The 26,828-nt window shown below is 40.1% G+C and overlaps 1 protein-coding gene across 3 annotated transcripts in view; it reads left to right on the top strand.

Annotated features, from left to right (window-relative positions):
* Positions 1–711: 711 nt before the first annotated feature.
* The window catches only part of GRIK2 (glutamate ionotropic receptor kainate type subunit 2), a 642,399-nt gene continuing 616,282 nt past the window's right edge, over positions 712–26,828 (top strand). For all 3 annotated transcript variants that reach the window (XM_045806988.2, XM_087865344.1, XM_045806989.2), the window contains exons 1-2: positions 712–854; positions 6,099–6,505. In XM_045806988.2, the coding sequence (XP_045662944.1) occupies positions 6,391–6,505 (115 nt within the window). In that variant the 5' untranslated portion in view covers positions 712–854; positions 6,099–6,390. The remainder of the gene's footprint in view (positions 855–6,098; positions 6,506–26,828) is intronic.

The following is a 26,828-nucleotide window of genomic DNA, read 5'->3' on the forward strand; positions in this document are numbered from 1 at the left end:
ATAGGCACAGAGACTTCTCGGCAACACCCCCTCCCCCGACCCTCGGGAGAGAGCTTCCAGCAACCGAGGCGAGGAGAGGTGAGGTGCGCGGATTCTAGGCTTCTAAGTGGGTACGGGCAGCGCGGGGGGAGCGCATTAGAGTGTACACAGGGGGTGTAGGTGGGGGTAAGTCGCAGGTCAAAATTTTTACCGCAAACCTCAAAGGGAAATGACTGTAGTTGGGCTAAAAGGGCCACTTTGGAGGCTACTAGCTGCTACCCAAATCCTGACAGTGGACAAGTTTCGTTGCTATGGTTTCGAAGAGGTATAAACCCCACCACCCAGAACCAAACGTGCTAGGGCTCCTTATATGTGTTGTCACCACGCAGGGCCCGGCGAATTCCTTGGGGGTTTGCATCACTCCCTGACCGAACATCTCAGTCCCGGTCCCTCCACCCCAGAGGAGGCGGGGGGTGTGCACAGGAGATGAAGTCCCGGCCAGGGGATTTTTAACGTCCAAGCCTGGAGGTGCCCAGAATTCTCGCACTTTCGCTCCTGTGGTCCAGGGGCGAGCGCTGCGTCCTAGTGGCCGCAGCCGCCGGGAGTGTGCAGGGGCCGCGGGGAAAGGAGCGCGGCGCCTTTAAAGCAAGAGGCGAGGAACCCCCGCCAGGAGGCGTGTCTGTCTCCGCTGCCGCCGCCGCCGCCGCCGCCGCTGCTCCACGGTCTCCGTCTCCGCCGCCGCCGTCACTCGCGCTCGGCGCCCGCGGCTGCGCTCCTCTGTCCGGGAGCCGCAGACTTCCCGCCCGACCTCCTCCGGCAGCTCCTCCCCGAGGACCACCCCTCCCCCTCCCTGCCTGCCTCACCCGCAGCGAGAGGTAAGGACTCCCCCCGGCGGGCTCTGCTCGGGGCTGCCTCCGGAGGTGTATGTTCCCACAGGAGGGACCAGGGGTGGGCGAGGGGCTTTTAACGCCCGGAGCGGAAGAAGGCGAACAGCGGCGCCGCGGAGCCCGGTGCGCTCGGGGCACCCGCTGGACCGATTCGCTGTGAGTGGCTTTGTCCCGCTCGCCTCAGCCAATTCCCGTCAAGGATACAACTGGCTCGCTTGGCTGCGGGCGCTCGCGTTCTCCACAGAAAATAATTTAATAAGTGGACGTGTCAGGAAGTGGCCTCAGCTACTGGGACTCACGCGAGGCGAAGAGGGACAGATGGCAAGAATCTGTGTATCTGCCTGCGGGTCCGAAGAACTCCTCAGCCTTCCTTCCATCCGCCCATTTTTCCATTAACCCTGCTCTTTAGTTCTGTGAAGTACAGACATTCATTTTAACCAGTGCCAGTGTTGAGAGCTTCTGAAAAAACTCTCGGAGGGCGCCCCATTAGGGTAGGGGGAGTCACCCACCAGGGTGGATCATAAACGTTAAAAACTTTTAATGACTCTCATCCCCTGACATTTTTACCTTCAAGGAGTTCTTTACTAAACACCACGACCTAGCTGAGACTCCTTAGATAATAATTTCCAGTTTAGGGAGTAGGGGACGTTAGAAAACTTACTACTACTATCCTTTTGGTAACACACAGATCACCTTCTAGCATTTCTTCATCTTCATACTGTAAGTATTCTGTCATCAGAAATTATCTTATGGATTAATGATTATTTTTATTTCAAAAGAGATGATTGATTCATTTGAGTCTTAATTAGCTTGTAGTTTAGTTACTGGACGATAGGTAATAATATTTCAATTTTGATTTGCCTAACTTTTTATGGGAACCAGTCCTGTAACCATCAACACGGCTTTCAATGGCCTTACAAACTTATGAAACAAACAAACAAACAAACAAACAAAATGAAACACACAGAAGGAAGGTTATTGAGAAATAAGAGATGCTTGGAAGTCTTACCTGTTTGTTTTCTTCTATTAAAACCCACTGGGGATTGCACAGACTAAAATTTTTAAAAAGAAAAAAAAAAGATTCCAGGACATGTAAAGCTATTCCAATTCAATTTCTTAATTAAGACACACTTATTTTGGACATCTAAAAATTAATTAAAACTCTAAATGTCATTAATCATCACTGCAGCAGAATGTTGGTGGAACAGCTAATATGTGTTCGGAATCACAAGGGATTGCACAGGATAGCATTCGTAGTTAGAAAGAGTGGAGTGCAAGTATGCAACAGTGTGTTTTTAACTGATACCACCTCTGACTTTATTCTCTGGCATCTCTAATGCCATGGATGAACAGCCTGTTTATTTTAGCTTAGCTTCCATACAACAGGCCACACACATGGAAGAATAGGTCAGGTGTTACTGTAAGATGAGGTTTCTCAAATGTCACATAACAGCGGGACTTCGGTGACAAGTGAAGTGGAATCCTTAGGAAAAATTCCATGTGAAAAAATTTAAATATAGATATGGCGCGGAAGAACCTTTGAAACACCTTTGAAATTCAGATTGTCCTGGGATATGTATTTGCAGTTTCTTGCAAAAGGTATAGGCATTGTCTTTTTAAACGTTATGCTGTAAGGATTATTACACATTTGTACATGCCCCAGCAGGTGGCAGCTAACTAGAATAAGATTCATTTTCACTGGGAGAATAGAAAACTAAAATTGCTTCTCAAGTAATAGTGCCCAAGAATAAGAGGTCACTAGTGTCAGTAAATATAAAAACACAATGAAAGATGAAGCTAATGGCATTTTGTTGTTGTTGTTGGAACAAGCTTTGCATGAACACGATATGCGTTTTGTTCTTTGCTAATTTATCATAGGCTTGATATCTCTTCATGTCAGCTTTCTGTGTGTGTGTGTTTGCGTTAGTGTGTAAGCTTACTTTAGATACAGCTTCTCCCTGTGTGTGCATATATGTGTGCATTTGCAGTTTGTGTCTGACCTTGGAACCTACAGAGCTTTGGCTCCTAGAAATCAAGGTTTCCATATGGTTAAAATAGACAAAAAGCAAATGAAACTATGTATTAAGGTGTGTAAATCTCACTGTTACTAAATATATGATTGTCTGACACCAAATAGTATTTTTTTCCCTGGAGAAAGAGGCAAATTACAAAACTGACACAATTTTAAAAAGAGTTCAATCGGATCAGTGAATACTATATAATGACTTTATCAATCCTTCATATAGCCTTCATATAGCCTTAGAACTATGGTGTATGGTATCAGTATTGGGGAGAAACTTGCAATAACTTCAAAATTTCCCTCCTCTGAGGTATCTTCTCTACCATCAAGTCATTCCATTCTATTATTGGGGAGGTAATCTTAGGATTTTCGTTGTTTTTGTTTTAGGTTTGGGGGGGGTTTAGGGTTGTTGCTGTTTTTGTCCTGGGAGTGAGCAAAGTTTAATGAAAAAGAAGAGAATTAATCTGATTACCTTTGTAGCAGATGAAAAGCCGAAGGTAGAGAATTCAAGCAATAACTAATCGTACATTTTAGAAATGTCTTTAGCCATTGAACATTGACAGCATGTTATTCAGCATTCTGAATTCTTGGTGGTCTTTCAGGCATTGTTTTAAATACAGAGAAACAGTAGTTTAGTGCTCATGAGGGAACTCACAGTTAATGTAGATGGCTTTTGTAGTAGTATGCCTTGGAAAGGGATGACTATTAGCACATTCTGGGTATGCTAAGCAATCCCAGTAAGTCACGCTGAAATATACACACGACACAGTTGACAAAATACTCCTCTTGACAATGTGAACAATGCAATAATTCAAAGTCCCAGACTCTGTGTAGTAGAAATATTCACATTGTCACTTCAAATGGCACATTACCCATTCAATGTACTACTTTCAATGTACTCCAGAATAAATCAATGCCTGGAGCGCTGTCCGCGGTCCTGAAGAAAGGTCGTCTCCTATCTTGCAGAAGTTCAATTAGACAGGTGGAGTTGCTGTTTGTGATGCTGAAGACTTTCAGATTAGTTGATGGATGTAAATGAACCTAATTTAGCATATGTGCAAAACTGGTTCTTTGGGGACCAATTAATAGTAAGAAAAATTTATGATGGACTTTTTACTGTTTAATATACTGGGTAAGAACTTTATGAATCTGGAAACTTGATCTTTCACTTTTCCAGCTAGATATCCAATAAATAATCCCACAAAAGCCAAATAGTTTAGAACCTAGTTTTAAGTAGAGAAGTTGCAACTGTAATGTCAAATGCCATTATGTTAACAGAATATGTGAACAAGGAGTTATGGTACATTTTGTTTTCTCAGGTTTTATTAAATGCTAACTATACTGCAAAACTGCAGTATTTTGATTAGTCACAATAGAACATGCTATTTTCAGGTAGTATATATCAATCATATTGACAGGTGAAAAAACTAAGAATATTTATTGTTGCTCTGGCTGTCATTATTATATCTGCTAGGATCAAAAGGAGAAAGAACAAATAGACTAGAATAAATGAGACAACAAATACAGAACGTATTGAACTATACATGTCTTACAGGAGATATTTTAAACATGGACTGAAGGAGTCGCTAGATACCCTTGGTTTTACCACAAGGTGTTCCTTTTAAAGTGCTCAAATAGTCAAATTATTTGATTGAATTGCCTGCTACACTGCAGAACTAGTCATTCATGATACTTATTTTTGACACTGCAGTTATGCCTCCATCTTTTTAAAAAAAGTCAATGCCCACTTAATGCTTTTGCAAAATGTAGCTTTATTCTCAAATCAGCATTTTATAATACCTTAAGAAAAAAATAGAATGAAAAAAATCACTATGATGGAATGAAAGCATTACATCATTTTCTTGCTATCTGGAATAAATAGCATTCATACCCCTCCTTATTTAAAAAATTAGATATTCTTCAAATAAGGTAGAATCTTACAATTTTTTCATAAGGTTTAACCAATGCCTTGTTAGTTGGTTATGAAAAACAGATTAATTTTAAGAAACAGGTCCAGCAGTTTGCCTTTTGTACTACTTGATCACTTAAAATATTAAAATGTAGTAATATACTTATTACTAACCATCTCAGTTTCACTAGTGAATGTAAAATATTAGGACTGGGTATTTTAATCTCTATGCCTGGATGACAGCATATTACTTATTTCAACAGCAAAATGTATTTTCATGTTAAAAGAATATATACTGATGTACTTTTCTTTTCCTTGAATAAATTGCACCTGGTGAAAGCCAAGACAGTCAGCCACTGCTTGAAGACTCTAAATATTCTGACCAGGACACTAGACAATAATAAGGCATTTTTAGACAAAACTGTGACATTCAATGTTGCCCAAGCTATGATCCCACATTCTGCCTCTGGAAGAAAAACATACTCAAAAAACCAAAATGATAAGAAATTTGGGCATAAATTATTGAAGCCTTTGGAGTTGGTTATACCAACTTAAACATCATTGTCTTTTTATATAGGCACAATTATTTTAGATGAGCTAAAAAATGGCTGGGAAAATATGATTCCTTCATTTTAACTCAACACTTTCCTCCTAAAAGACCACTTGAAGAAATCTATTTTTTTTAATTCCTGGGTAGTTAAATCAAGGAATGTCCACCCAAGTTTTTAAAGACTATCTTAACTTCTGCAATTGCACTCCAATCTATATTCACTCCTGGACAAAATTTTAAGAATATAAACAAGACCTTCTTTCAACCTAACCACAGATTATATTTGCAGTAAATTCCTCTGCCTTAGACCACTTCCCTTTTTACAACTCCTAGGCAAAGTGACTTTGGCATAGCTTGTCATTTATTAAAATTCATCAGTTGATTGTAAGAAATCCGCTTGCATACACCAGTCACTCTCTTAGCAAAGACTCTTATGGAAAATAAAAGCACTTTTCTCCACGTAAATAAATCCTACTTCTTTCTTGAAACTCAAGGCGGGCGATGAGATCGGTTGCATAAGAGATATTGGGAAGCTCGCTGGCAGGGAGCCTTAACAGGCAAGCAGCTATCTCAATTTTTCTCACTTAATCTTGGCTTCACGTCAGAAGCTGTGCAGCAGTGCAGTAGAATAGGGCCTGGCAAAACCTTTGCGAGCAAAGCGCCTTTTGTGCTGGGACTGTGGCTCGCTACGGACGCCTCCGAGGTTTCCAAGGCTGGATTTCCTATTGATTTCCTCCTCCTTTGCTTCCCCAGGCTCGCGCGGCCGGACATTGTGGGTGTGCGTGCTGGATTTCTCCCGGATGCTCCCCGACTAACATGGATGTCCCACCATCCCTTGCAGTGGAAGGTTGCTCCTTGGCGCAGTGAGTGAGGAACATGCAGCGATTGCTAATGGGTTTGGGAAGCGGAGACTCCTTCCTCTCTCTGTGACCATGCCGTGATCGTGTCTGCGGCCACCACTCGACGCATCCTCATTCCTACCCGAACCGGGAGCCTAACGCTAGATCGGGGAAGTGGGTGCCGCGCGTGTGGACACAGAAACACCATGAAGATTATTTCCCCGATTCTAAGTAATCCAGTCTTCAGGCGCACCATTAAACTCCTGCTCTGCTTACTGTGGATTGGATATTCCCAAGGAACCACACATGTATTAAGATTTGGTAAGATTCCCCATCTCTCTCTATTGCCTGGTATCCGCCTCCGAGGCAGCCGGATGTAAACAGGCGGGCTCACTCTGACAGGCGGGTGGGCTCAATGCGTTCCGACCTGTTCGCTGCTCCGGAGCCTCCCGGGGTTTTAAAGAACCCCCGCGTGTCACTTCATTTTCTTTTCTCTTTCTTTTATTAAAAAAAAAAGAGGAAAAATTGGCCCCGGGAGGGTGAAGTGAGTGCCAGTGTGTGGTGGTGGTCGCTGCATTACCTCCACGCAGTAGCCAGAGATGGTGATGACGCGGGGGGCACAGCCGGCGGTTGCGCCCGCAGGTCTCCGCGGGAGCCTTCCGGGCTTGGCGGGCTGGAAGCGCGCGCCGGGGCTCCACGCCTCTCAGCTTGCGGGGCTCAAGAGTCAGTATCTGGTAACTCTTTGACAAGTTGGCGTCTGTCCGCTTCTGTCTGGGACCCGGACAGGTCCGCAAGTGAAAAGCGCTAACCCTTTTCATTTCTTTTGTCCTCGGAGAGCCTTTTAGATTAATTTCACCGCTTTTCCAGCCCCTGGTGCCCTTACGGGAACACGGCGCTTTTCAAAATATTTTTGTAAGAGAGAAGGCTCTACTTAGCAAGAGGAGGCTGCTGCTTAGCTGAAATGAAATAGCGTCATAAGAAAAGGATTTTGTTTTGTTTTTAACTTGTGAGTCCTCCTCTCACAGCTTTCTTACCGCGTCCTGATCTAATGAATGATTAACAGTGGTGATTGGGGCGGAGAGTAGCTGTGTATGGGCGTCTAAGTATGCATCTTTATTTCATTGTGGCATGATAAAAGAGTAGAGTGGCAGTTATATAGTAGAGGAATCTATTACTTTCCTAAGGAATCAGGGTTCCTTTAGAGCTCCGAGGAAAATTTGAACGTGGGATTCCGTGAAAACGCTGGTCAGAGGGTTTGCTTGGAGGAAATGAAGCGTTAGCAACGCTCAGCTGCTGTGGATGGCCAATGGAGTTTTAGTAGGAGCAGAACTAGTCAGGGAAAGTTCCCTTAAGTAGATAAGAGGGAGAGAGGAGAAAGCAAGCCAACCAGGTAAACACTCCCACTGTGGGCGCCTTCTTTGACAGTTCAAGTGGATTTAGACCAAAGAGTGCAAGAAACCATATAATCCTGAGCATGTGTCTTTGGGAGCAAAACAGATACATTAAGTCAGTCAAATTTAAATTGAAGTGATTGCCTGCATCTCCTATCATGTCAGCAGCATCTTCTCTCTTTCCTTTTTCCCATGTGCTTTTTCTGTAATGATAAAATCTCTCATCTTTCGCAGGCTATGTGAAACCAGGGTAGGAATGCTTTTCACATATTTAAAAAAGGGAATCCTACCATTCCCTCCCCTCATTCAACACGTGAACACCTGGAGTCCAGAAGGCTGGTAATGACAAGAGAGAGACTACAGGTTATATCTAAATTCTTACTGTAGCTTTTTTTTTTTTTTTTTTTGCTTTCTTCATGCCTTTAGATGGTACTTAAGCACGTTGCTCTTAGCAACAAGCGTCCACAGGAATGCCTGTTTCTTTGGATGAGATTAAACAGGTTCCTGTATCGTTGAAAATGTGTGTGTGTTCAGCTGTTCTCCTTCAAGCATGGTAAATGCTACTGTAAGGTAGTTTTGCCCAATATTTTGAGTAGTACAACTTACTTATTTGGAATACTGAGGTATCTTCTGAAATGTCTTTGTGAATGAGTGTGCCTTAGTGTGTTTGCTTGCGGACTGGGTGGGGAAAAAAAAAGGAGACTTGGAGCCGAAAAACTGCCACCAATACTCTAAAGATTTAATTATTGCTGGTCTGGTCTTGCAGCACAATATTTGCTGAATCATTAGATTGTTACATTCGCTGATCATTTCATATCTTCATATTAAAAATCTTGGCGACTGTAGCAGAGTGTGTAGCAGCTTTCTAAAAGAGCTGACACACACACAAAAATATATTTTCCTAGACCAATGCTTACTAAGAATGTCCTTAAGAAATAGGAGAGTAGGAAAAGACCTTCTCACAGTGCCTTGATACCCTAAACCAACAGCTCAGTTTTTAGGTAACCTGTTATTTTCTCCATTAACTTCAAACATCTTCCACGTGGAGATCTATTTTCTCTGATTTCTGCCCTGAGTTATGGGGAAGGATTCTGTACATTGTAATTGTTGGACCTTTTCCCCTCTTGGGGCTATTTGGAGGTAATACTTTTGGGTCTTTTTTTGTTGTTGTTATTGTTATGGTTTTGTTTTGTTTTCATTCTGGGGAAAACATGTTTTGAGTAGACTGGGTGGTTGGTTGAGAGTGTATAAGCCATTTTTGAGAAAGGTTAATTTCAACTTCGACTCAAAGGACCAACCAAAGCCTCCTCCTTAGCTCGGTGTCTTGTAAGTGTAGGGTTTGGATTTGCTGCTAAAGCAGCTATGCCCCGGCAGTGGCCTGCCAGGTGCAGGTGAGAAGTGCTACCAATGCTGAAGAGGTGGTAACTAGTCCCTTCCCCACTTCCCCCACCGACGAGGCTTGACTAGCAGCCGCCAGCCACCCAGCGACTCCGCCTCAGTACTATGGCAACTGCTGAGCCCCGCGAGGAAGCTGTCCCAGCCCCCCTTCCCATCAGGTGGTGGAGAACCATCCTCTAGGGCTCTATGCTGTCCTTTCTACCCTTAACCCCCGCCCTCCATGTCCCCCTACCCCCCAAGGGCCGTAACTTGACCCTGACCCTGTGTCCTCCTATCAAAGTCTGTGGACTGGGGAGCTGTCTGCACAGGACGCCGACCCTTGCCTAATCCCCTGCGATCCTCCGCAGGTCTTCCGGGTACAAAGCTCAATCGCTTGCACTGGGGCTTTCTTGCGCACCCGCTCTCATCTCTCTCTCCCCCCCTCTCTCTTTCTTTCTCTCTGGCGTTCTCTCTCTCTCTCTCTCTCTCTCTCTCTCGATTATACACACACACCGCAGGCAAATGCACTCTCGCGATGCAAGTCTGACACTTTGGCACAATGACTCCTCTCTAGTGCCCAAGAAACTTAGGCAGCTACGCCTGGGAGTGCCTCTGTCCGGGCACACACCCCTCCTACCCTGACAGGCTTCCTCTGAGCTTCACACCCGGGCCTGTTCCTCGTACCGCTTAGCAAACGTCTCCGAGAGAAGGTGTCTGGAGCACTGACCCTAGCGCGGTTTTCCTTAGCTTTAAGACAGCCCAGAGCAGTGAGGGAAGGCACCTATGGTCAGCTAAGAGTCAACTCCTCGGAAGCGAGGGGGCTGGCGCTTCTCCGTGGGTTGCGGCTGTTTTCGTCTCTGATCCCGGCTGTGCACATCTTGGCTTCTCCACAGCGCCCACCTAGTGAGAGGATATCAAGGGACAGATGGATACCGGACAGTTAAGAGTCAGTTGCCCCACTCCAGGTCAGGTCAAACGTTCTCAGAGCCAGCTTTTCCAGGTGCCTGAGAAGCCCCCACTCCCACCACTGCCCAGGCACTTTGGGTCCCAAGGCTATGTAAATGAGGCACCTTTGTGTCTCCGCAGCTGCGTCCTGGCCCTGCGTGTGGCTGGAGAGGGCAAAGGCAGGATTCTCCCTTCCGTTCGCGGGGGCGTGCCCCCAATACCACAGTCTCCCTGCTAAAACTACTGCAGCTCTCGGTACTTGAACACTGCATCTGTTACAGTAGCCTCCCTTTCTTCCAGCTCTGTTCAGACCTCTGCTCCTGGTTTTAGAAAGCGGCTCTGCGAGGAGGAGGGTGGGGGCAGAGGCGTGCTATACTGGACTAGCAGTCCCTTTCGTAGTTTGGGGATGTTGACATATTCTTTGAGCAGTCACTCCCTCAAGCTACCACTTATTTTCAGATCTTCGAGGTCGGGTTATTTTTCAGTCCTTATCTGAATTGGCGTTTAGAACCTCAGGAGTGAAGACATCCACCCAAACTTTCTCCCAAACTCTTGGGCAGCTTCTCCAAGCTAGTCGAGTCCGAGGAGCTGAGCGTGTGATATAGGCCATTTCTTTCCTTCAGCTGTTTCGACCTAGCTTTTCTTTTAAGCTGGCCAGTAGAACGACTTTCTTTAAAGGCTTCGCAGGCGAGGTCTTTCCCCCAGATGCACTCAGACCTCCTTGCCACTGCGCACTGGCCAGCACTCTATGGCGCAGCACGTAGCCACCTCCCAGCACACATGCGGAAGGTGAAGACAGCTAGCTCAGGGACAGCTCAGATAATTAAACCCACGACGTGAGAAGGAGTGGAAAGAGTTCCTCTGGAAATCCCCCTATTTGCTGGACATCCCATGTGCTCCCAGATACAATAATTAGTAGCAGATGTACTACAACATCAAGGAGGGTGAGTGAATTGACTGCGCTTAGAAGCCGCCGCTCTCTACAAGTTCTTTGAAAGAGATTTTTCTTCTTTTGGGAGGTGAGGTGGGCGGGAGGGAGGAGTGGCCTTACATCTGGAAGCAGGAAAACTGGCTCTTGAGAGGCGGGGATGGGGGAGTAATAGCGGCTACTGTTTGAAACAGATAAAGCCCGAACACCTGCTCAGCTGAGCTCTGGAAAGCAGGGGAGGGAAATCTTTCCAAGAATTGCCAACACAAGGGCCACTAAAAAAAAATATGTTTTTCACATAAGTTCTCACTTATTCTTAAAGCTTCAAAGACTAACTCTGATGGGATCCATCAACAGAGGCGCACTCGTTTCAGAAAATGACTTTGAAAAATGATCTTTTCGTCCTCTAGAAACAGCACCTCTTCTCCACCCAGACATATGGAACTCAACACATTTTCAGGCTTTGTGAGGTTATCTTTCAGAAGTGAACAGGGGTTTATATGTCAGTAGACATTTCTTTGGACAGACACCTTCTGCTTTTTAGTTTAATTCCAGTGATTATTGCAGTGTGTTCATTCCCTGAATTCTCAAATGACACTGTTTCAACATTTACTCAGCACAGGAAAGTTAATGTGAATTGCTCCCACACAAAGGAGGAACATACCATAGACCAAACACAGGATGTATCATTGATTATCAGAGCCTTTTCAAGTCTACGCACCATTAAATAAAGTGTTGCCTGTGATAAAGATGGCATAATCTTTGATTTTCTTTTAATACTCAAAATTTCTGATACAGAAAATGCTTTGCTCTTTTGTAGTAGAAATTCAAGGGAGAGGAATTCATTTTCTCTTTCTGTTCTTAAGATTTTACCGTATTATAGTAGGTCCACTTATACTTGTTCCCTGAAAATTATCAGTGTCCATTTTTACACATCAGAGTAGAAAGCAGTGGACTATTTTTCAACTGCACTACATTAAATCATTAATCCACTGCATCCATAATACCTGGTGTTGGTGGGAGACCCTCAGTTTTCCCCAGTAGAATGGTCTGATGTATTAAAATGTAATTGTTTATTGTCCCGTATTTGGGTGATGATGTAGCATTACCTTCCATGGGCATTCAATTCATAGTCCAGTTATCAAGGTACTAGAAATGCTTCAAATGAATCTTAAACCCTACATCTTAGCATGTAAGGTAAGGTCAAAACCCCCTGAAAGGGAAGGAAGTAGGTGCACATCATCATTATTGACTGGTCTAGATTAAACACCAAAGAGGAAGATTTCAATCTGATAACGTCATAGGGCTTCCTGTTTTTCTTTGCTGCTTCTGCTGACAATTTTGTAAGGTAATTAAATTGGCTGATTGAAGTCACGGTGGTCATGGGGTGATAAAGACCATTTGGATTTAATGGAATTTAAAACAACAGAGCACTGAACACAACTCTTACCGAACAAGAATTTTAATGGCCCATTCCGGGTGCTGACTAAATAGAATGCCCTTAACAAGTTTAATCGAAAGGGCAAGGCAGATTACCACATTATAGTCTTTATGGTTGAAGATTGGGGAATGAAAATTATCCCTTTAAAAGACTCATTAATGCATTATCAAGATTTAATGTAGGTTAAATAAGCTTTCTTTAGATCTTCATCATATATGTGAACACAGGTTTAGGAGCAAGTTTCAATAAGGAAATATTTTTAAGAGCTGACCTAGTAAATTGAATTATATGTCTCTTACTTCAAACACAAAAGGCATTTAAAATTCTTTGAGAGTATACAGGGTGTTGAGGGTAAGTGTTGACGATGAATTCTTTCTTTAACTGAAAAGAACAAATTTGACTTTTTGTTTAAAGTTTCATCTTTGTTTTTTTTTTTTTTTTTTTTCCCTGAAAACAAAGCTTGTCTATAGTCGGGAGATTGCAGAGGTAATAAAGAAGATATCAATATAGTCATAGATTTCTGATGTTTTACGTTGTCTTTTTAATTCTGTCCTTTTTTTTTTTTTCTTTTCTTACTGAAAATTCTGCATTCAGGTTACCACACTTAATCCATTCAGGTCCCTTCTCCCCAAAAAAAGGGTAGTTCCCTGCTTTACATTGGAAACACCGAAGGCAGCCAGTCCCAATGTAAAAGTCAAGCCTCAGTCTATTACGAGATTTTTCACCCCTTCAGCTGTTTCTTTCCTTGTGGAATTGTCTACTGAAAGCTGTCCATTCCTTTGATAATTCCAAAAAAACCCCAAACCCAAGTTTTCATATAAAAATCTCCAAGATTTTAATTGTACCCAATTAAAAAATTTGTTCTAAAAAATCTGAGTTGATGAAATCGAAAGCAGCAAGCATCCTAGAGGTCACCAGTTTTCACCTGCCAGCCCACCCCACATTCCACAGGTTCTCTAAGGAACACGACTTTTCTCACTCTTCCTTGATCCCCAGACAAGTAAGTCTTGTTTGTCTCTGGCCTCACACCTTTAGGGCCAAACATTTCATATTGTTGTATTTTCAAAGCAACAAGTTTAAAAGCAATTGGTTTAATAAAACCAATCTGATAAAACCAATGTGAGTAGGAGGTTAGAGATGACCATCAAAATCTCTCTGCAAGATTTAAAAAAACTTTTCACGTTACTTTTGTATTTGGGCTTTGACGTACCTCTGCATTTGTGGCAGCACTCAAATATAGTATTTGCTTATGGATTGGTTTCAAACATTTATTTTCTGAACTAAAAACTCAACATTCTTCTCTGGATTTAGTGGAGAGCCAGGTCACTAGACAGCAGGGCTTATTGTGTGAAGATCTGAAAGAGTCTGGGGAGGGGCCCTGGGTGGTACAGTTGGTTGTGTCTACCTTTGGCTCAGGTTGTGATCTCAGGGTCCTGGGATTGAGCCCCTGCATGGGGTTTCCTGCTCCGTGGCTGAGCAGGGGCTTCCTGCTTCTCCCTCTCCCTCTGTGCTTTCTCTCTCTCTCTCTTTCTCAAATAAATAAATAAATAAATAAATAAATAAATAAATAAATATCTTTTTTAAAAAACGAAAGAGCCTGGGGAGGTTGTGACTTTCAGATATTTTCCCCATGGATACATGTAATTCTGTCAGTCTTCCCTATTGGTTACACATCTGCCCTCTTTCATGGCTTGTTGTAAGACACATATATTCTGGGAGGGTGAGCACATAGTCCCTAGACTGTAAAGTTAGGATGAGTTTATTAGATTGACTGATTTGTCTGTGACAGAGATGCTCAGATACAAAAGAGAATACCGGGTGCCTAAGGGAGTGCTGAGTGATTAGCACTGATGTGAAGGGAAAACTGAGAAAACAGAGAAATCAAATGCTATTGGATGCCGTCTTTCCTAGATTTACTGCCAGACATCTCAGTGCTTTGTAAATTGATCCTTTTGCTTGTATTCATCCAAATCTTTGAGCGTATGTGATTATTTCAAATAAGATGTCAGTGACATATCTCTTCCCAATCAAAAGGATCTTTAAATGCTTTGCATACCCTTTAAAATCAACAAACTACTTTCCCATCATTGAACTAGAGTAAGTATTTGTAAGGTGTTGCCTCTAATTCCCATTTCAGTGTCCATCTCAGTCTTGGCTCTGAGTCCTTGACCCATCACCATGGGAATATTTCTCAGCTTAAATGATCAAATAAGCAAATCAAATACTAAAGAAATGTCCTGCTTCAGTTTAGTCATAGCATTTGATCTATTTTATGTTGTCTATTTAATATTGCCCTTCTTTTTACCAACTGAAGCTTTTGTATTCAGATTGTCATAGCTTGTAATGGAGGCCCTTCCTTGCCCAGAAGAAATGAATATTCTCTCAAGATGGAGGGGACTTTAGAGATCATCAAATCTAGTATCCTCAGTTTAGAGATGAATTGCCAAGATCAGTTAAATAGCTTGTTCCGGTCACAGATAATTAGTGTCAGATTTTACACCCAAACATGAATATCCTGACTGTCCGCCTAGCGATGTTTTTCAGTAAATTATGTTATTTTTCCAATGTAGCCCCTGACTCTGTGCGTTGTATCAATTTTAGGAAAAGCCACTGGGTTCTGGTAGCTCCCCTAGACATTTGCCTACCTTGTTTTCTTCATCTTCCTTTCATAGAACATTATCTCATAGATCATCCCTTTTCTCTTTTTCTCCTTTTTCGTCATTCTCCTTTTCCCTCTTCCGTGACTGCCAAGGTCCTCTTTCCCTGGTGTCCAAAGCTTTAACCACTTCTCAAACAATAAATAGTAACAGAGTACATATTATGTGTCAGTCAAATAGAAATCTAAGCTCCAGCTTCTGCCTCAAGGAGTTTGTAGTCTAATTAAAGAAAAAAAACTATATATATAGAGAGAGAGAGGGAGAGGTGCAGAATAGATATACAATAGTTGTTTAAAGGAGATTATTGTGGGTTTGAATTTTTATAGAACAGATGGGACTCTGGCTGGGGCCTATAAAAAAATCGTGTGATAGGGAACATGAGGGTGGAGCAGAGAGCTGTATCATTGACAAAAGACTCAGCACAAGAAAATAATTTAGTCAGAAATTAAGGTGAGCTTTGGGAGAGGGAATGGACCAGCGCTGTCCTCCTATCTCGCTTTCTATCTATGGAAGATAGGTAAGGAGATAGGTAAGGCCTTGCTTTTAGGTCATAGGATTTGGACTCCTGTAAGTAGCTTCTGGAAAGCCATTGAAGGTGAAAGGATGAGCTTTCCTTAGTGTGCAACCAGCAGTCAAGTGGTTTCTCAGTCTGTTGCTTGTGTTTCATGAAGAATAAGTGGCTCTCCCTTCTCTGTCTTACTGAAATGAAAACGAAGGATCCATCCTTGTCCTTGATCATTGAAGCCTTTAAGAAGTTCTTGGTCTGGGGTCACAGTTACCTCTGAAGTGAAATCCTGGAATGAAATAAAGCAATGTCCTTTTAACATATGGCCAGATGACATGGTTAAGCAAGGAAAAGTTTCCAGTTAATCTAAGGAAAAATGCATTGGAGGGCAATTTAAAAGTACTGTTAGCTTCTTTGAGGAATAAAAATAAACTGCCTCCGAGAAATTCTTAATGTTTGTTGTCTAACTTGAAGAGCTCTCTATTCCCTGAAGCATATGTGTATCTATATAATAATTATATATATATATCATTATGTTGTAATTATATTTATTATGTAGTAAAATTATTGTAAATCAGAATTAAAAGTTAAATTAAAATTAAAAATAATTTTAGTAGAGTAAGTTCATTGTTAATAATATTTTCTAATTCTACATGCATTCAGGACCCAAGACTCTGAGTTTAGTTGTTTGAGTTTTGAATGTTACTCTTGACTTTGTCATCTAGTAATCATAAACTAGGAAAAATAATTAAGTTGTGCTGGGCCTTGATTTCCATTTCTATAGAATGGATATTACTTGCTACGTGTCTATCTTCCAAGGATAATATTGGAATTAATAGGAAAATATACAGAACATTCTGCCTAATAGCAGAAAATGACTTTTGGAATTGAAAGTGTAAGTGTTTGTTTACCGTGTATGTTTGAAGCAAAGTAATACTTGTTAATTTCATGTACATTTAATTCAACTTCTTAAACTGTGCATAAACATTTAAGATAGTCTGTCTTTTCTAAATTACTCTCAAATACTCTTCTTTGGAATGCACTTGAAGCTATTATAAACACATTGAAAAGGATTTATTGTCTAATAGAACAAACTTATTCTGAATTGGTAGTTTTATAGAAGAGCAGGGCCATCGTTTCTGTTTCTTCTTTAACATTTGGAGTTTGATTGGCATCATCACATATACAGAACAAGGAAGAAACAAATCATAGCTAAAATAAAAAATAATAAGCAAAGATATCATGCTAAGTTCTTTGATTTAAGATTTTTCACAACTGCATAGTTTTTCTAGTTTTTATTCACAGACGTTTTCTGGAAAGCTGTGTGTGATTTCATATATACTTCATTCTTCATCCATCTGCCCATGATGAACTTTTAGCTGTTATTCAAGTTTTGTATTTCAAGTCACAGTAATGGATGTATTTGATCCATTTGTGTTGATTCAGGAAAGTTTCAAAAACAGATTTGTTACAGTTGTTCGGGATAGATAAGTGGGACTTTTCTGTGATTACACTGGCATCTTTATCAAGGAGCTGTGTTAGGCAGTCTTTCTGGAGCTTATTCTTTAAGACATAATATAGACTTTGGTGCCACCCTTACACCATTAACCTCACTATCTTTCCCAAGGTGTTTCTAACTTACCTTTGGATCATTTTTCCCCAAGATCTAACCCAGTGTTGGGGGGCTCAGCGTAGAGTTGGATACAGACAGATGAAGATGCCTTCTCCTCCACCCACCACATTGGAGAATTCAGGGGACCATTTGGAAAAGTATATTCAGCTTATAATACACTTTTATATTTGGAATTTTTTTTAAGTTTTCAAAACTTCAAAATATGAAGTTTATTAGGAAAGTTTTTTGGATGTTGAAGATAATGAGGTTTTGGATCAGTGATTCTCAATGGTCAAGAGTGGAATCAAGGAGAGGCAGTCTCAAGATTTTTATGATAATCTGTAGGAGGAATGGACTAAATATAGGTTGAAAAACACTTTCCTATCTTGTCTAGTTTTTGGGTTTCCTGGAAGCAGCCCACCCATCATGGCAGAACTGATGCTAGAGTAGGTGAAAATAGAGTTGAGTTCTTGCCTCCAGGGAGTGAAGGAAAGAGCAGTTTTCCATTCATTCATCTTTCCCTGAGGATTCTAGGGTGATCCCTCACGAAGCCTTCTTGGAGATCAGGGTTAATATTCCAGTCAGTCATCCTCAGCTTGTTCTGTAAGATACACTTCTTTTCCTCTTGCTGTTCCATACATTGATTGTCTTTTGCAATCTGGACCAAGTTTTCTTTCTTCCAAAAGGTCTCTGTTTAGGTGGGGATTCTGCAGGGTAAATTCAAGCATTGGCAACAAACTTTGATCAGACCACAGGCTCCCAAACTTTGTTTCACTCAGAATGGAAGGAGCTTTAAATAATTTGGTTCCCAAACCTAGGTATTTTATGGATTAAAATGTTTCATTTTTTGGTTTTATTTAAATTCAAGTTAGTTAACATATATTAGTGTATTATTAGTTTCAGAAGTAGAATTTAGTGATTCCTCAGTTGCATTTAACACCCAGTGCTCATTACATCAAGTGCCCTCCTTAATGCCCACCACCCAATTAACCCATCCCCCCACCAACCTCCCCTCCAGCAACCCAGTTTGTTCTCTACAGTTCAGAGCCTCTTAAAATTTTCTCCCTCTCTGTTTTTAACCTATTTAAAATGTTTCATTTTTTACAGCTGCACAGTTGTAGTACCTTTGTTCTTTTTTTTTTTTAAACTCCTATGTAATGTACATAAAAGAAACAAAACTCCAAGGCAGGTTGAGAATCAGTTACTGAGCTAGATACTCCAAAGTGTTTTGACCTTAAAATTTACAATTCCTCTGTTTATAATGGGCAGATGCTTCAACTTTCTGGATTGGCAGTTGATGATCATGACTAGACTGTGTAGAACAATGAATATATTTTATAGATGAGGGTTGTGGCTTAGATATTTTATTACCCCTCATAACATACATACTGTTAGGCTCTCAGCATACCACTGGAAAAGCTGACTGATTCTTTAAAACCTAAGCATTTGAATATTCATATAACTGAGCCCACAGCCCAAAGGGACCTTAAACAGGTGTTATATTACAAATAATGTCTAAGATGATATGTAGTTGTGGGACCTTTCCCTCTTAACCTTCTACCAAGGGAGCCCCTAATAGATCAATTTAAAATTTAGTTTCCCCAAAATCTATCAGAAAATAATTCTAGTAGACAGTTGCTGTAGTTGAGAGGACACTGATTTGGTTGCCATGAGTACATGCAAATGGCCTAGAATCGGGGCTAAAAATAGAGTCTAACCTAGGTGGTGTTCATTAGAAGTCTCTTGGACAATTCTATGCTCACCCCTACCCCCCAGCTTCATTGCTCTGATTACAGTCTCTGGGTCATTGTTAGGTCATGGTGCTAAGAGTTGAAATCTGGACACAATGTTTGAATTGAAACCAGAATGCTCTTATGTATTTGTTTAAGAGAGACATTGTCAGTAATTCCATATGCCACTTTAACATTAAAACTGATACTAATATAACAAAAATTATAAAAAAACTGTAACATCTTTATCTGTCTAAATTATTGGTAAATAAGTGTTTTTTATATATATTGCCTACTAGGTAAAACATTAGTTTATTAAGTATATTTCTATAACTTAACTTGCTGCCTGGGAGACTATACAGAATTATATATAGAAGACACCTTATTGATGGTCCAGTTTTAGTACACATAGTTTGGTTAAATAGTCTAATGTATTAAAATCATCATAATCACATGCATTATAATCATAATTTTAAGATAAATATTGAAGAAATTCATCAAATTAAATTTACTATTCCTCAGAAGTTTTTTTTTTTTTAATTGGGCTCAACTATACCAATATGTGTTCAAATATTATAGTCTTTAGTTAAAACAGTTCTGAGGGGATTTAACAATTAACATGTAAATTTAACAATTAACATGTAAATAGTAATTTCAGAAAAATCCTGGTACACAGTTCTCTGGAAGACAAATTATGAAAAATTATTTTATATGACATGAATTTCACACTAGATTTTATTCATATATATATATTCATCCACTTGAAGTTTCAGAATTACTATGTTTTTAGCCTCTCCATTTGTGTAGGATGAATTTATATATATGTAGGATATACAGAATGCTCACAATAGAGAAAAATTAATAAATTTACATTTACTCAAGGATATTCATTTATTGGCTTTAGGTTAGAGTCTCTGACTTTATTAAACTTGATAGCTGCAAGTAAATATTAATGGAAGTGAATTTCTCTAAGTTCTTTGAATTTTGTACATCTTTTATTTCCTAGCAGGTAGCCAGACTACATCAGCATTTTTAATACAAAGATAGAATCTTAGCTTTCAAAGTGCCATATTTTGTAAGTGAACTGTGAAGAGAATTTTAACCCTCCAATTTGTTTATTGTTCTTCTATACTGTATATATTATAAGGCCACTACACTTGAATATAAAAAAATCACTACATATTAATAAGAAAAAGCCCTATTTGGTACAAGTAATCTCTCTTCCTCTCTTTTATTAAAATTATTCTTCAAGAAAGTGATAAAGCTAAATTATTTATCAGAAGATAAAGTAATGCTTTGTACTATGGTTATAAGGAGGATGCTGAAAGCTTCCTGTCAACTCTCAATTTTGATTCCATTTTTAATTTAAATTGCCATTGAGCTCACCAAGAATTGGTGAATTTACCAGATACGATTTACCAGATACCAGATATGAATGCTGAATAAATTCACTCTCTCTCTCTCATTCTCTCTCAGCATTGGTATCTGGTTCAGTTTTTGATTACTGACATAATACAATATTTGGGAAGCAAGATATAATTAAAGCTTCAGTAAATATGAAAGTTTACCTAAAATATGATTGATTATTTAAAAAAATACATCATAGGAAGGCTCCTAATGGTGCTGTTTTTTACTGATAGGCAGCAAGATGTATCTTTTTCTTTTTCTTTTTTTAAGAAAAGTTATTTATTTATTTGAGAGCGAGAGAGAGCATGAGCAGGGGCTGGGACAGAGAGAGAATCCTCAAGCAGACTTCCCGCTGAGTGCAGAGCTGGACTTGGGGCTCGGTCCCCAAACCCTGAGATTATAATCTGATCAAGAGTTAGCCACTTACCCTACTAAGCCACCCAAGCACCCAAGATGTGTGTTTTTCATGTCATTTCCATTCTATAGGTTCTATTTCAATATTTTATTTCAATACCTTGCTAGAATGAAGATTCATCTTATTGAGTTGTAAGGAATTTACATTTAGTTTGATATAATTTATTAGAATATACATATATGGAAATAACTTTCCTCTAATATTTAGAGTATACACTCTAATATATACCATATAATATATTGCATATTTCTAATATATATATGTATATATATATATATATATATATAAATATATAATATTTACATCTCTGTGCAAGCAACCAATGCTCCAACTCATTATCTGTTCATTCATCCATTTAATCATTCATTTAGCAAATGTTTAATTGATTACCATATGCCGGATACTGTGGTGGGCTCTAGGACAACTAAGACTTTGAGAGTAAAAAGAACATGGTTTCTCACATTCTTTAGGTATAAGCAGACAGAGAAAAGAAAATTGCAAAACAATGTGACAAGTGCACACAGTAATATGTAAATAATTTTTCTAACATGAAGAGAAATATCTAACTGCATCTACAAGGAGGGGTTTCTAAAGTGTGTTGTTTGCACCTTTCTCTAAGACTTGTGATCCACTGAGGGCTTTATTCTGAAGTTCCATTGTTACTATCGGCTTAGAATGGCTGTACTGTCTGTTTTCATTCTCTCCACTGGCCCCAGCACCAGGAATCTTTAGCTTCCTGTCTCAAATCACAGTGATGCCATTACTGTATTTGTTCTGTACACACACACACACACACACACACACACACACGGGTTAAGTGAGAGAAGGAGAACTAGTCTAAATTATTTTAAGTATTTGAGTACTGCATTAGTTAGGATGTAGACTCAGTGACATATCACAGAAACATCCCTCTACTCCCTGAAAAATCAAAACAAAGTTAGATAGATGTTCACTTCTCTTTCACACAGAAGTCTAGATTTGGGTCGTTCAGGGATGGTGTAGCAGATCTACAGCTTTCTGGGGTTCATGGTGTTTTCAGTTCACTATTCTAGCATCTGTGTGTGACCTTTCTGGTGTGGCCTTTCTCATGGTCTCAAGTGGAGCTTTAGTGATCTCATGCACCTTCCTAATAGCAAGGTGACGGACACCTCCTGGATGTTGTACAGAGCATTTTACTTCACATTCTATTGGCAGGAACTGAGTCATGTGGCTACACCTGAACAGACAGGAGGCGGAGAATTGAAGCCCTGTTACACGAAATGTGCACAGCTGGCGATTTCAGGGTCTGTTCCTATAGAAGACATGGAGAGAGAATATTGAAGCATCACTGCTATTCTCTGCTATTCTCTGCCACGGGCATCCAATTGAACATTTTAGGAAGGAAGTTTTTAGAGTTTTCAATTCTGTGTGTGTGTGTGTGTGTGTATGTGTGTGTGTGTGGTCATAAAGTAATGCTTTGTAACACATTTGGAGAATATAAAGAAGTATAAAATGTAACAATGAAAATAAAACTTCTCATAATTGTTACATTCAACCAAAACCACTGTTACCATTTTGTTTCTATTTACTAGTTTTTAAAAAAATCAAAACAGAATACTTTGGTTGATTATCAGAGTAATACGTATTCGTTACAGAAAATAGAAAATATATAGAAAATCATGATATAAGTATATATTACCTATTATCTCACCATAGGTGACATTTTGAGATTTATCCTTGAATCTTACTGTACATGTACATGTTGGTTACTTAATTTTTTTTTCACTCAACAGTTTATTAGGATATTTTTCTGTCATCAAGTATTTTTCTCTAACAATTTTTAACAGTGTCTGGCTTTCCATCGTATAGATGCTTGTCATTTATCAACCAGTCCCTCTATTATAGGGTCATGAGCTTGGGTTTTGGAATCAGACATACCTCACTTTGAACTTGGCTCTACTGCCGTGAGCTATATGACTGGCATATGCTGCTGAGTCTTCCCAAGTTTCCTTACCTGTAAAATGGGAATGTTAATATTATCTACCATACACAGTTATTTTGGAGATTAAAAGAGATAATACACATATGGTGCTTGGTGATGTGCCTGGCATATAAGTACCTAATAGGTGTTAATATAATGAATCATTTAATTAACTTTGCCATACAGAGTACTTGATTTCTATAATTGGTTCAGGCTCGTTTAGATTAGATACTTGTGGATCTTATGCTGTTCTCACAAGGGTGGTTGGACCCCACAGAAGTCCTGTGACGTCCTTCAGGCCAGTAGTGTGGCCTTTAACAACATGGGGCCAGATGGTCAACCAGAACCCAGTAGACCATTAGACAGGTGACATATAAATTTCATGGTGTTTCTCTGCAGTTATAGACCTGGCCCTCTCTGCCTGCTTCCAAGGATGAGGCCCTGTAGCACTGATGATGAGTAGGGGTAGGGGAGGAACAGCAGTGGCTTCACAGCACTCCTCTCTTTGCTTTTTGATTTGCTAAGCAAATTCCAGGTGTTTTACTTGCTAATCACATTATCATCCCTGATGCTTAATTATTTTCTGTAGGGAAATAGAGTTGTTTGGGGCTTTCAGGAAATTAAATTGAACTTCAGAAGCCACTTCCACATAACAATTAACATTTGGAAATGGGTAATTCCTCAGGGTTTGCTGCTACGTTAGTTTACCCAGTGTTTTTCTTTAAAGGGCATTCTCTTAAATAGTAGATTTATTTGTTCTATTTATTTGAGATGATATTTTTTAAAACTGGACACGTTAAGTTTTCACAAATTCCTAATAAAATGGTATAAAAATGTGTGGCTGGAGCCTTTAAGCCAGAATAATGCTGTGATCTTCCGAGTGGGGAACTGTAAGTGATTATCTGGGTTCTATGTTCGAGAGGAGTCTGTATCACTCTCAAATGGATGGAGGTATCATCTACTGGTCTGCTCAGAGAGAAGGAAGTGGTTTCACTGTTAGCACAGCAACAATGCCTGAGGGGGACTTCCAATTTGCATAAGAAGGCAAATTTCCATGTGGCTGGTGGACACTATCCTCTTCCTTTAATAGTCTATGGAACTTCAGCACTAATGTTTTCAATCCCATTTTTATAAGACATAGATTCTGGAGATTCTGTGTGTTGCCACTCTTGCCCCCCTAAACATCCCTTCTCTAGCTACCCTGATGTGCTCTTCCTAATCTTTTATTTTACCTTTAAATTCAGTATTTTCTCATTTGCCTATACATGGATACATCCACGGTGGAATCTTAAATCCTAATCACTCCACCTCCCCCTAAAAGGATGTGGATACAGAATTCTTCTTTGAATATTGTCACATATCAGCTTTTAAGAGTTGTTTCCAAGTTATGAGAGCCACAACCCATTGCCAATAACCTACTTTTGCCAGGAAGCTGATTCCAGACTGATCCGGAAAAGGCGTGGATAATGTGCTCTGAAAGATTAGGAATCCAGAGCCAATTCCATCATGTACAAGGTGTGTAACCTAGGGCAACTTACTCAACCTTTGAGCCTCACTTTTCTTATTTAAAAATTAAGGATAATAACAACTCACAGGATTCTTGTGAGGCTTAAATGAAATTGGTCCTTGCACTTAGGAAGCATCCAGAAACATCTCTTTCCTTTTTGTTATCCTGAAAATCTGAGTGTGGAAGAGATGTTGAACAATAAATAGGTTAGCTCTATATTCTATAAGAGCCTGTCTGTCAAATGCAGAGTTCTGTGTGTTTATTGACTGCTAGCTTCAGCTTCTGTGCAGCTGAGATACAAATTCAGCCCTAGGCTTTTATCCCCAGATCTGAGAGGAGGAAGGCAGGCACCTGTAATTATAGCAGCAGTGATGAGTTGCAGCTGAATTGCATAGTGTATTAAGGCTTTTCTTTGCTGCTTGGCTTGGGTATTGCTATAGTGATTCTGGGAGTAACAGACAGTATTTTAGTAAGTATTTGTCTTTCTATTATCCATCCTAACATAATCCTAGAATCTCTACAGACATGCAAGCGTTCTTTCATTGCTCTCCGGCATCAGATTAAAGGGCCTATTATGATAAAGTGCTCTGTGCAGAGCTTAACAGCCCTTTTAGGGACCTGCACTAGATTACATGTAGAGGGGTAGAGTGAAGACAGTTTTTTCACTGATGTTTGTAAAATCTTGGATTCAAGTTTCCATGAGTCAAATACTACTCTACCGAAGTTTAAGACTCTAAGCCTTGGAAACGCTTGTCTCTTGTTTCTTCATTTGCTTTCTTCATGTTGATTGGTCAAGAAGACAGCTGTCCATTAGATCTTTCCAAGGAGGTAGGGGGTAGTTGGATTTTCTATGAGGGTGATAGTTGGGCAGGTGAGGTTAGGTGGGAGGGGGATTCCTTTGTTCCCTCTGCTATTCTGCTTTCATTAATCACTCTGTTCCTCTTTCCCCAAATTCTCATAGTAGAACATTGATGTTCTTAACATCAATTGAATGAGAAATAGCTATTTTAAACAGCATCTGCAAAATGATGTTTATGAAATCGAAAGAAAATGAGCCCTCAAACCCAGGTAATTTACCATTTTCTCTCATTTATTTGAGAGCCCCAGTAACTGGGTCACCTTGACATGCCAAAGGGATTTAAAATCTTTACTGGAACTTATCAAGTGTGCTATTTTAATATGGTCATGTCTGCACGACTTCCCTAGCCTTTATTTATTTATTTTTTTATAATAATGTTTTTTTATTATATTATGTTATTCACCATACAGTACATCCCTAGCTTTTGATGTAAAGTTCCATGATTCATTAGTTGTGTATAACACCCAGTGCACCATGCAATACGTGCCCTCCTCACTACCCATCACCAGCCTATCCCATTCCCCCACCCACCTCCCCTCTGAAGCCCTCAGTTTGTTTCCCAGAGTCCATAGTCTCTCATGGTTCATTCCCCCTTCTGACTTCCCTAGCCTTTAAGAGCAGAGATAAGTCTCAACTAGCTGCGCCCAAGATACGAATGAAGAAAGCCTCTTATACAGCTTACATTGTTTTCTCTTACCCTTCTCTGTCTCATTCCTTCCCTATGGTAGACAACCATGATGCCTTGTCTTTTTTTTTTTCTCCTTCCTCAATCTAGGCAGCAGACTGGCTTTAATCATTTCTCTTACCTTGTTCTATCACATGATCTATTCTTCATATGGGTGTCGGGTCTTTTCCCATCACCCTTCTGCTATTCCAGGATTCACTTCCATTTACTTCTGCCCATAATCATCCTATTCTCAGTGTATCTCTTTCCCTCTTTGTGTAGCTAGTGGCTTTGTTAAATACCTAAAATCTCACAGAGGCCTGTGCAGAGAAGCTGGGGTAGTGGTGGAGGTGTTTGGGCCATCTGGTAACATATAATAACACAGACTGCAGCTACAGTGACCATGTTTTATAAACTCGAAGTTAACACACAGGTGTGACATGTAGGGTAGACTTATAGGGACAGTGGTTGAAACTGGGACTGTTCACTACATATTACACAAACAATGCTTGTGTGTGTTTTGCATATTATATGCATTTGTACACACAATATTTATTTAATCCCCATAATAAGCCTAAGAAGTAGGTACTGTTAATTTCCTTTCCCAGTTGCTGAGAAAGGCTAAATAACTTTGCCCAGCTATCCCAAATATTGAGTATGAAGCTCAACTCCAACACTGTCTTCTGATCCTTTCAACAACTTTTAGTTGAAATTAGTTGAATTTTGCTACTATTAGATTGGGATGTGAGGTTCCCTGAGCATACTGTTGGGACTAGAACAGGTGTTACATGTTATAGCAAGAACATCTTCCTCCACAGCAAGAACCATTGCTGTTTTGAAAAAATTCTCAAGTAGCCTTTCCCAATTTTGGTTTACTTATTACATAGAGAAAACACATAGAAGAACATGAGTTATTCTACTTTCTAGAGTGTCAACAAAGTTAAGATGATAATAGTAATGGTGAAACTAACAATAATGATGATGGTTACTTCATACTCAATATCCACAACATGCCAGATACAGTGCAGGGGTTTTTCATATATTATTTCATTCAGTCCTCACAGCCAGTGCATCACCCCCATTTTAGAGACAAGAAGACTGAGGCTCCAAGAAGATAAGTGATTTATCTGGGGCTCCCCACCTAGTAAGCATTGGAGTAAGAATTTAAATGCCAGTCTGTCTGGTTCCAGAGCCCATGTTTCCTAGTTTGTCATATGCACTGTTATGGCTTTTGGATATGAATAAA

Source organism: Ursus americanus, chromosome 11 (assembly GCF_024610735.1).
Source record: "Ursus americanus isolate L20-20 chromosome 11, mUrsAme1.1.p, whole genome shotgun sequence".
NCBI lineage: Eukaryota > Metazoa > Chordata > Mammalia > Carnivora > Ursidae > Ursus > Ursus americanus.